At 45.2% G+C, this 11,285-nt stretch overlaps 1 protein-coding gene across 1 annotated transcript; it reads left to right on the forward strand.

The window, feature by feature from the left end:
• Nucleotides 1-8,486: 8,486 nt before the first annotated feature.
• On the forward strand, nt 8,487-10,464 carry Ccrl2 (C-C motif chemokine receptor like 2). The gene is made up of 3 exons (XM_028787118.1): nt 8,487-8,543; nt 8,867-8,981; nt 9,304-10,464. The coding sequence occupies exon 3, from the start codon at nt 9,315-9,317 to the stop codon at nt 10,386-10,388; it is 1,074 nt and encodes a 357-aa protein (XP_028642951.1). The 5' UTR covers nt 8,487-8,543; nt 8,867-8,981; nt 9,304-9,314; the 3' UTR covers nt 10,389-10,464.
• Nucleotides 10,465-11,285: the final 821 nt, after the last annotated feature.

Genomic DNA, 11,285 nt, shown 5'->3' on the forward strand with positions numbered 1-11,285 from the left:
ACACACACACACACACACACACACACACACACACACACACACACACACAATTCTGAGCTCACCAAATCAGCTTTACTTTATAGCTCAGACTAGCTCTGCCAAAACATAATGACACTTCAGCCTTTGGGGAACAGATCTGTCGCAGAGAGAACTTGAGCCCAAGAATGATTCTTCTGAAATCTCATGGTATTATCAACACAAACAAAACTCTGACTCATACGACCCACTCCTTGTTGTTTGCTTCAGGAACAGAGGAGCCCCTTTATCCTCACAAGCATGTTCAGTTGAACCCACAGTTTCTAACATAGCAGGAGATGATATTAACCCAGTGGGACACTCAGTCGTATCTGGGGATATTTTGGTTGTCACAGATGAGGGGCGGCATCTTGTAGGTGAAGGCCAGGGGTACAATTCAACACGCTGCAGTGTACACAGCAATCAATCTCTGGGACTTCCAGTCACTCTAACAAAATACCTCAGCAAAACTACTTACAGGAGGAAACATCTCAGTTCGTGGTTTCAGAAGCCAGGATGAGGAGGTATATCAGCGTGGCTTACATCACAGTAGCCAGAGAGCAGAGAGACATAGCATTTCTGATTTAATTGGTTTTCTGATTTTTACCATTTTATTCTATCAAAGACAGTATCCTAGGGGATGGTGCTGCCTACAGCCAGGGTACCCCCCTCATTGTTAACCCTCTCAAAATGCTCGTCAATGTGTGATTGACTAATCTACCAGGTGCCTCTCTCTCAATCTAATCAACAAGTTGGAGATTAAGATTAACCATCATATCCTATAGTAAGAATTTATTCAACCCAGGATGTTTATACAGGATGTCCATATACCCTACTATAGTGACTTCAACTCACTACAGTTTCATCAAGGTGAATTGGTTCAGGTTTTTGCAGCTGACTCTAGACCGGAGGGATAGTTCAGATTCTGTGTACGGCCCCAGAGAACTCTACAAACATTGTTCTCAACAACACACACGTGTTACTCCTGCGATGTGTGTCCACTGCCTCCTTCGTGCCACCATGAACCCCACCAGGGGTCAGAATGCCACTCTCTCAGGCCTCATCATTGACACATGTGAACCTGGAAGCCAAGTGTCATCTGTCCTCTAAAGTAGATCACCTCAGTACTAGTCTGTTTTAGATTATTGTCAGAGGGGTGTGGTCTCTTACACCACAGAAATTACAGGGAATTTCATTGGGAATGGTGCATAGTGTCGACATAAAAACTCAACTTTTGGCTCAAAGCGGATAAAAGGTAGTTTATTCTAGTGTCATGTATGAGTGACCATAGCCTGGGAACACGGGTTCAGGTTTGTAGGGCCAGATTGGGAGGAGTCAGTCCAGAGCAAGAGTGAGGTTGAGACATGTCCCAACCCCCAAAACCTCATCCCGAGACAGGCAGAAATAGAACTTCTTCCTCCTGCTCTGGACCTGCATGTCCTGGTGTACACATAGCCTAATGACTCCCACCTCTGTCCCCCTTGAGGTAGTCACATAGCCTGGTGGCCAGGTTACAGGTTAAGTCTCCTCTTTCCTTGTAAGGGCATGTCCAACAAGTACCTGGAGTTCCTCATCATGCAAATGAAGCATTCTCCAGCACCTCAGCACCAACCAATGATGTATGCTTACCCTGAAAACCCTACCCATTCTCCAAGGTTTATATAGCCTTTGCCATCTTTTCCCCAGCCCCAATAAAGAGAGCTGTTTCACTGAAAACTGTCTCTGGAGAAGGCTGTTTCTCCCATATTCATGAAGACTGAGACTCTACCTAATCCACCCACCCTGGCTAAGCTTCTCTCCTTCCAGTCCAGCCTGCTGTGCACCGTGCTTAGACACCCTGAGGGGAGAAGCAGGCCAGGAGTAGCACAGGTTAGCTCATCTAGTGGTTTGAATGGGAATGCCCCCCTTAGGTTCAGGCACTTGAACATTTGGTCCTGTTAGCGATGCTGTTTGGGGATGTTTAGGAGATGCAGCCGTGCAGGTAGCAAAAGAACAAGGAAAGAGGCTGAAGATATAGCCCAGGGGGTAAAGTGTTCACCTTGTACACACGAGGACCTGAGTTTGATCCCCAGAACCCAATCGTGTTTTTGGCAGACACTTATAATCTCAATGCTGGGAAGGGAGAGATGGACAGACCCCTGGGGCTTAATGGCCAGCCAGCCTAGCCCACTTGGCAAGCTCTAGGCCAATAAGAAACCATGTCTCAAAAAGAAAATGGTGACTGCTTGCAAAGATCGTTACCCGAGGTTATCCTCTGGCCTCCATATGAATACTAAATAACACACACACACACACACACACACACACACACACACACACACTTCACTGAGGAGAGAGTTTTGAGGAGTCAGAAGCAGTATCAAGTGCTGCAGAGATGTGAAGTAAGATAAAGGTAGGCAAAACAGGATGCAGTCCAAAAGGCTGACCTCTCAGCCCCTGCCTGGTTTGTCCTTGCTTGATCCTGGTGTGCAGATTTCCCTTCCTCCCCTAAAGCACCACTTCAGTCCCCAAGTCCAGCATTCTCTAGAAAGCCCAGGACTTGTAACTTGGCTCACTGGGATGAGAGTCCCTTCCCAACATTCTTTCCAGAGGTGGTGGCTTAGTCATTTGAGAGAAGATGGAGAACACAGGTTGTGGATTCCTGGCAGTTAGACGCTGGCTCAAATGGAGTCCTTAAAGACTGTTGGTCCTGGGACAGGAGAGGCAGTATAGCCTCTGAGGAACTTCAGGGCCTGACCCTGGAGGGAGCTGACAAGAAGAAGCAAGATCTTCACAGTGCCCAGCTTGGCTCACAGGGGCCTGGGCAGGACCCAAGACAGCCACTCAGGCTGCAGAGAAGGCTCCACTGAACCCCTGCCCTACATAATTAAATGGGTCACATTTTATTTTTTTTTTAAAAAAAGAATTCATTCTCTCTCTCTCTCTCTCTCTCTCTCTCTCTCTCTCTCTCTCTCTCTGTGTGTGTGTGTGTGTGCGTGTGTGTGTGTGTATATGTGTGTGTATGTGTGTGTGTTACTGGGAATAGAATCTTTAGCCTCATGCATTCTAGACAAGTACTTTGCCACTAAACTATATTTCCAGCTCCTAAAGAAATTTTAAATGAGAGTATTTCTGTGTGTGCATGTCCATGTCCATGTGTGTATTTTTTACAGGTTTGTCAGAACATGTGGAAGTCAGAAGTCAATCTTGGGTGTAGTTCCTGAGGACACTTTTTACCTTACTTTTTGAGACAAGATCCCTCACTGACCCGAAACTTCCTGTTTCAGCTTGGCTGGCTGGGCAGTGAGAACCAGGGATCTATCTGCTTGTGCTACCATTATCATGCTTGTGCCTTTGTCATTTTGACATGGGATCTGGGAACTAACTAAGCCATCTCCCCTGATCCCTATATTGCTTTTGATAATTTCTTATTCATGTGACATATGGTTAATATTGGGCCTGTGTCTGACCCACTCAATCCAACCCTGTGAAAACTGGAGCGTGACAACTTCCTAGGGACGGAGAGATGGAGAGTGGGGCTGGGAGGGCCTCTCAGTTTCTCTCTGACCTCTCTCTGCACTCGATGACAGCAGCTAACCAAATGATCAGAGGCAACAATGAGCGGTTGGGCCTCACGAGACATGTGACTTCCTCTTTTATTGTGCTTACGCCCCGGGGTGGGTTCCCTGGACTTACAACACTCTGGGTTTGGAAATTGTCATTTTCATTTCTTGTCACTTTGGGTAAACACAATTTTTAGAAAGTCTGGAGACCCTCAGGGTCACAGAGGATGCTGTGGTACCTGCCCAGATACCCTCTTCAGGACCATTGTGCCTGTTTCCCTCAGTCTGTCCTCCAGGCAGTGCCATCTCCCAGGAGACAACTGGGGACAATGGCTGATATGGAATTTCAGGAACCTGGTCTGGTCATCAAAGTCCAAGACAGCTCTCAGGAGCCATCCCAGGCCCACACCTCATGTAGGACCAGCTGAGGATTCATGTTACCACGTTGCGGCCATTGCTTCCTCTTCCTGGTGCTGCCTCGTTCTATCCCCTACAAAGAGGTCTGCTAGGAGCCCTTGTACAACAAGCTTTCTGTACACACTTCTGCCTCTCAAAGCTCTGGTTCCAAGGAATCTGATCCAGAGTCTGACTCTTGATTTCAGTGTTCCTTTTCACAGAAAGTCAGTCACACATGACAATAGACAAGAAAATGCCACGACTTTTAATAGCTTCCCTTATCTTGTCCCATCTCTGGGGCACAAAGAAATGACCCTGAAATGACAAATCATGACTATTCACTCCTTCCAGTCTGCTGCACAGTAATGGATAGATAAATAGATAAATGATAGTTACATAGATGAGTGATAGATAGATGATAGATAGATAGATAGATAGATAGATAGACAAATATGAGAAAATAGATATTTAAAAGGAATATATTAAACTATAATATTATTACGAAACTAATATCCATTTGTCATTATCAAGATAAATACCTAAAAACTAAACTAACACCCTCCAGCACCCATCTCCCTAGCATCCTCCGTCCTGTCATCAAGCTGAATAAAACGTGCCAATCAGAAACCACAACAGCAACTTGAACAAGAGACTTTGCATATAAAATATTACTATTTAAGGGGCTGGGCTACTGACTAGAGTAAGGAGAACTCTAAAGAACACAGGAACCACAATGCTGGAAGCAGCCATCGCATCCAGGTTGACATGGAACATCCAAAAAAGGAGACTTGGAAGATGTCCAGGGTCCTTCTCTGCAGATGGCTGGTGCACTGTATCCTTTGTTCTTTAAACTGAGTTAAGCCAGGAATAGTGGCATATATCGTCAATCCCAGCATTGGCAGAGGCAGGCAGGTCTCTGTGAGTTCAGGGCTAGCCTAGTATATCTAGCAAGCAAGTTCCAGGTCAGACAGGGTTACACAGTGGGAGATCTTTATATATATATATTTTTTAAATAATTATATCATATTATATTAATTATATATAACTATGTATAATATTAACAGCATAATCATACACATATAATTAATATATTGTCAAATATATCAATAATTATTAATAAATCATTAATAAAACAATCCATATTTTAGTAATTAAATTAATTAGTTAACTTTAGTGATTGTTATTAATTATTGATTTATGTGATTAATTATAGTTTATATTATTAATAGCATAATTAAAGTATTAATAAATAAATCTCAGTAATTAATAATTAGTTAAATAATGAAAGAAAATAAATGGTTAATGCTTAATAAATATGGTACATTAATAGTAGTATGTAGATATATATGGACATATAAATATATAAATATAAATATGTATTGTGTGTTATGTATATAAACACACAATAGATATTTGAATAGAGAGTCAATAGACTGCAAGGAGTATCTCTGCATCTTTGGTGAGAGCATTGCTTCCTCTGAAGTAAGAACATTGTAACAGGGAACATAATACAATGAGTGTTGTTTATGGGACCCAGTCCTTTGCAGCTTCCCTGCCCATCCTCACCCAGGCTGACTCTCACTACCAATGGCCTAAGCCTTCTACTCTTCCTCCCTTTACTTTTCCCTGGAGATCCCGTTGGCTACCAACTGTCAATACACTTGATCGATTTTGTTTTTATCTGTTGACTAGGAGCTTTCCGAAGGTCAGGATTTTTGCCTCTTTTGTTCATTGGTTTTCTGTCCTGCATCTAGAGTAGGGATGAGTACGCGCTAGGTACCATAGAAATGTTTGTTGAGTGAATGGGTGATCACATGTAGGGAGAGTAAGCACATAGGATAGCATCTCAGACCGATAGTGGGTTGAGCTGGGAGGATCTTGGACCTTCAACACTAAGGCTTGTGAGCCTCAAACCAAAGCTATAGAAGGCACTTTGCTTTTACAAGGTTGAATATCGTGGTTTCAGCAATGGCCATCTCAAGACTCCTGTGCAAAAAGTCCTCAGTCTGGGTACTTTGAGAGGTAACAGGATCTTTAAAAGGTAGAAGTGGGTGGCCGAAGGAAGGGGGGTGACTGGGGATTGTTCTTGAGGGGACTATTAAGTTCCCAGCCCCCCCCCACTTCCCAGCTAACATTAGGGGAATAGCTTTCCCAGCTGTGAGCTCTAGCCACAATGCACTGCCTTGTCACAATCCTAGAGGCACAGGGCTGAGGGACCACAGACTGAAACTTTCAGAAGTCAAACTAAGCTTGGTCTCCTTTTAAAAGTTAATTGCCTCAAATACCGTGTCACACTGATGAAGAACTGATAAGACAATGCTCTGTGTGATTACAGACGACAAAGTTTCCCACAGACCTCTGGGTCAGAGGTATACTTTCTTCTTTCCCATAGCCTTAAAGAAAACAACAAATGCTGGTGAGGGTGTGAGGAAAGAGGAACCTTACACTCCTGGTGGGAATGTATGCTGGTATAGCTGTGTCAGAAATCAGTGTTACAATGGGTGATGTCACTCAGGAACAGATCACTTGACCAGTGTGCATGTGATACTATGATCAATCCCCGGTAGTGACAAAACATTAAAAAATAAAAATGAACATCAGAGTGGAAGTTCCTCAAAAACAGACGAACAACAACAAAACTAAAAACAGAACTCCCCTGTAACCCAGCTGCACCACTCCTGTGTAAATAATCATGTGACTCAAGGATGCTGGACCTCAGAGGCACTTTCAGCCATAAAGGAAAATCAAAACTATTACATTTGCAAGAAACTGAAACTGAAAATCATGATGTAAAGTGAAATAAGCCAAACCTAGAAGGACACGTATTGAATATTTTCTCTTATATGTGAAATATAGACCTGAATGTGTGTGTGTATGTGTATATACATGCATGTATGCATGTGCGTGCATCTGTGCACATGGGTATGCACACATGTATATGTGCATATGTGTGCACGTGTGTGTGCACATGTGTGTGTGTATGTGTGTCTGAGAGAAGGGGGCTGATGAGATGAGAAAGGAGGCTATGTGTGGAGGAAGAGATCTTAGGTAAAGAATAAGAGAAAGAAGTTATAATAGAATACATGTCACATGAAAGCAGAAGGAGAAACAGTCTTGGGGTAGAAAAACAATCAACAAGAAGGGACAGGGAAATGGTCAGAGTAGTGGGGTTGGAGAACAAAGAATAGTGACACACATGCATGAATACGCCATAATGAAACACATTATTTTATATGCTAATTTGAAAAAAATCCCTGTGGCCTAAATGTGGACAGGCAGATGCTGGGAATCAAACTGAAATAAAGCAATACTGAAAGTGGAGGCCACATTGATAGAGAAGTTGGAAGCGACCTTGAATTCACAGACCTATCATTTTCCTCGAGAGATTTTAGTTTACCATTATTGTGTGACACAAAGCATATAGGGTGTCCACTATCGCCTCCGCCCCTTACCCATCTAATGAGCAGTGTGACTGCTTGTGAATCTGTCCCCTGTCTAGGACTGAACTATGAGCCACTTAGCTTACTCACAGGCCAGGTGTCATGGCGTGGCTCCAGGACATCTAGCTGCAGAAGGCAGAGATCTCAGGAAGGTGAGAGCTCAGAGGACCCTGGACTATAGCCATGTCCCCAGGTAGACAGAGTACCCTAGAGCCTCGAGATTCCCACTCACCCACTCACTCATAGATGCTCCCCACTAGGGGAGGAGAGATCTTATTGGGAAGCCCCTCCCTTCTGGATTCTCTCTGTACCCGTTTTCTGTTCTAGCTTCCAGGATGCTTTGAGCTTAATGCTCAGCCATGTTTATCTGGGCTCTTTTCTTTCTATGTTTTCTTATTCGTCTCTTCATTATCTATTTCTATTTTTATAGGTATGCTTTCCGGATCACGTGTGTTAGACACCTTGCTGATAATGCAAAGGATGTGGCTAAATCAGAGACATCGGCTAGTTTCTAGATTAGGTCGGTCTTAGCTACACAGAGTTGTTGGCCTGAGGGCAGTTCATAAATGCCTTCCCCCCAGTTCTTTGAAGTTCTTCTTCTTCTTGGGATATCCCTCTTTAAACAGCATCCTTCTCCTTCTGATCCCTCCCTACCACTCCAAGACCAGGCAACTGTCTATTTCCTTTCTTCATCCCCATCCTCCCTGGGAAGCCAAGCCTCACTTCCTCACGGTACCTTCCACCTGATCGTGTCCCACACATCCTCACACAGGATTTTCCCCGGGGGCTTCCCCTGAGCGGAGTCAGCTACATCAAGAGTTCCAGCATCAATTGCTTCCTTCCAGCTGCTTGCAACACCCTTTGCTTTCCTAAGGAGGAATGTCCACACCAGTCTTAAGTTCAGCAAACGCTCCTTTTCTGTCCCACTCTGTCCCCAACTGCCTTCCTTACTGATACCAGTGGCTTCCACTCTGGTGAGTATGAACACCTTTGTGCTCTGGAAGCTGTTATCTACTCAGGGAACTTATGTCAGAAGCCAGGGGGTGGGGCCATTCGCCTCAGCTTCTGACATCACACTCTTATTATCGCTGGAAGCAGGCGTGAGTTAGTGTCCTTATCCGAGGCAGCCTGGAGGACAGCTGGCCAAGAGGTACAGAGAAATCAAACATGGGATACCGGGAGAGGGAGAGACGAAAACAGCTTCTCAGTTTCTCTGCGGCTGACAGAGGCTCCTGAGAGAGGCTTTTCAGAACTTGATTCCAGCTGGCCCTTGAAAGCTGTGGCTGGACGGGAGAGCCTCAGAGGAATAAACAGTGCCTTCTCTGGCTCCTCGGGGTCAAGATCAGTCTGTTCAGAAGGAAGTGGTGTTTCCCTGACCCCAGTGTTCCCACAGCCCCCTGGATGGTAGATCATGCGGCTGCACCCTTCCCCACCCTTGGGAACTCAGTCAAATGGTTATCTTTATCTCACCAGCTTGTCCACGTGCTTGACCAGCGCAGTTTCACTTTTGCAAACATCTGTTTATATCCCTTGAGAGAAAAATATCAAGCACCCTGCCTCAACAACGCTGTTTTGGGCGGTGAGCAAGGTAAGGAACCGCTCTAAATGTCTGGGAAGTAGGCGGGCACCAACTTCTCAAGGTTAAGCCAGTGTCTCTCGTTGTTTTTAACTCTTTGTTTTCTTAGATCCTATCTCCCATTTAGAGTCTCCTTTCAACCAAAAGAACTTAAGTGACTTTAACGTTCCTGACTCCTTTTGTGCCAGGCAGCTTCTGTCACATTAGCAGCTCGGTCCCTGGGCGCTTAAGGAGTAGATTGAGTACAGCCGCTACTCTGGGGGAGTGGGGCATATTTACTTTCAGTCTTTTGCTGTAAGGTGGAGGGGAATCATAACCTCTGGTTTTCCCACAGGGCAGCCTCCGATGGATAATTACACAGTCACCCCGGAGGATGAGTACGATGTCCTCATAGAGGATGACCTGGACAACACTGGGCCAGACCAAGTTCCCATCCCTGAGTTCCTTTCCGCCCAGCAGGTGCTACGGTTCTGCGGCGCCGTGTTTGCCGTGGGCCTCCTGGACAACGCGCTGGCGGTGTTTATCTTGGTGAAATACAAAGGACTCAAGAATCTGGGGAACATCTACTTTCTAAACCTGGCACTTTCAAATTTGTGTTTCCTGCTTCCCCTGCCCTTCTGGGCACATACTGCAGCACATGGGGAAAGCCCTGGCAACGGGACTTGTAAAGTTCTTGTTGGACTCCACTCCACCGGCTTGTACAGCGAGGTGCTCTTCAACATCCTCCTCCTCATGCAAGGATACAAGGTGTTTTCCCAAGGGCGACTGTCCTCCGTCTTCACAACAGTGTCTGGCGGTATTGTTACCTGTGTCCTGGCATGGGTCATGGCTACTGCACTCTCTTTGCCCGAATCTGTGTTTTATGAGCCTCGGATGGAAAGACAGAAATACAAGTGCGGCTTTGGCAAACCTCACTTCTTGCCCATTGAAGCGCCCTTCTGGAAGCATGTTCTGACGTCAAAGATGAACATCTTGGTTCTTGCTTTTCCTCTGCTGGTTTTTATATTCTGCTGCGGGCAAATGAGGAAAACGCAGAGCTTCAGGGAGAGGCAGTGCGACCTCCGCAAGCCCGCTCTTGTCATAACGGGTGTGTTCCTTTTGATGTGGGCGCCCTACAATATTGTGCTTCTCCTGTCTGCTTTCCAGGAACACTTGTCCCTGCAGGATGAAAAGAGCAGCTACCACCTGGATGCCAGTGTTCAGGTCACACAGCTCATCGCAACCACTCACTGCTGCGTCAACCCACTCCTCTATTTGCTTCTTGACAAAGCCTTTACGAGATATCTCTGCAGCCTGCTCCCACGGTGCAATGATATCTCATATCAAAGTAGTAGGAACTCTCAGCAAGCAACGCCAAGGGAAGGTCAAGGCAGGCCCATTGAACTGTACAGTACTTTGCATCAAAGGCAGGATATATAAACACTCATCCTTGTCTCTTTTCACATTGTTTTATGTAATTTTATATGTTTGTATAAAAATAGAATATAAGAGGAAAGAGGGCTGGTTAATGAATATTTACTACTAAGCATTGGGTTTGTCTCTGGTGTGGGGCTAAGCTATTTATAAAGGTGAATTCCACTCTTCCTCTTTAGTGCTTGTCCACAGTGTGGGCGTAGGTGGTATGAGTTCCATCAACTGAAGCTCAGTAATTGTCCAGAGTTACACAACTATAAAGCGGTAAAACTGACGTGTAAACCCACATCAGTTGGCCCCAGAGCCTGTGAGTTATCAAAGTGTGCCAGCCTTTCAGTAAACTGTCAGTCAGCAGTGATGGCATGTCTCTAATCCCAGCACTCAAGGAGGCGGAGGCAGGAGGAATCTCACAAATGCAAGTATAACCTGGGCAACATAGCCAGACCATGTGCTTTTTGTTTTGTTTTTCCGAGACAGGGTTTCTCTGCGTAGCCCTGGCTGTTCAGGAACTCTCTTTGTAATCCAGGCTGGCTTTGAACTCAGAGACCTGTCTACCTTTATCTCCTGAGCACTAGGATTAAAGGCTTGTGTTACCACTTGGTCATGCACATCTTAATTTCAGCTCAACTCAAGAGGTAGATGACACAGAAAGATCAGAAGTTCAAGGTCACCCTTGGCTACATAGTGAGTTAAGGCCAGCCTGAATCCATTAGACCCTGTATTAAAAAAAAAAAGTCCTTAGACCCATTTTGACCACATTCTAAATTAGAAGCAAACATTAGCATGGAAACAATTTCCCAGGCACACGCTCTTGCAGGTCATGAGAAGAACTGGCTGCACAGCAGGCGGCTGTGCAAACCAAAGGTGAAGTGATTGGTCCGATGGGCTCTCTCGACTACTCAC

Source organism: Grammomys surdaster, unplaced genomic scaffold (genome assembly GCF_004785775.1).
Source record: "Grammomys surdaster isolate TR1022 unplaced genomic scaffold, NIH_TR_1.0 125606, whole genome shotgun sequence".
NCBI lineage: Eukaryota > Metazoa > Chordata > Mammalia > Rodentia > Muridae > Grammomys > Grammomys surdaster.

Bases quoted from the DNA above. Each gene is read 5' to 3' on its own strand.
- Ccrl2 (XM_028787118.1), top strand. From the start codon at position 9,315: ATGGATAATTACACAGTCACCCCGGAGGATGAGTACGATGTCCTCATA.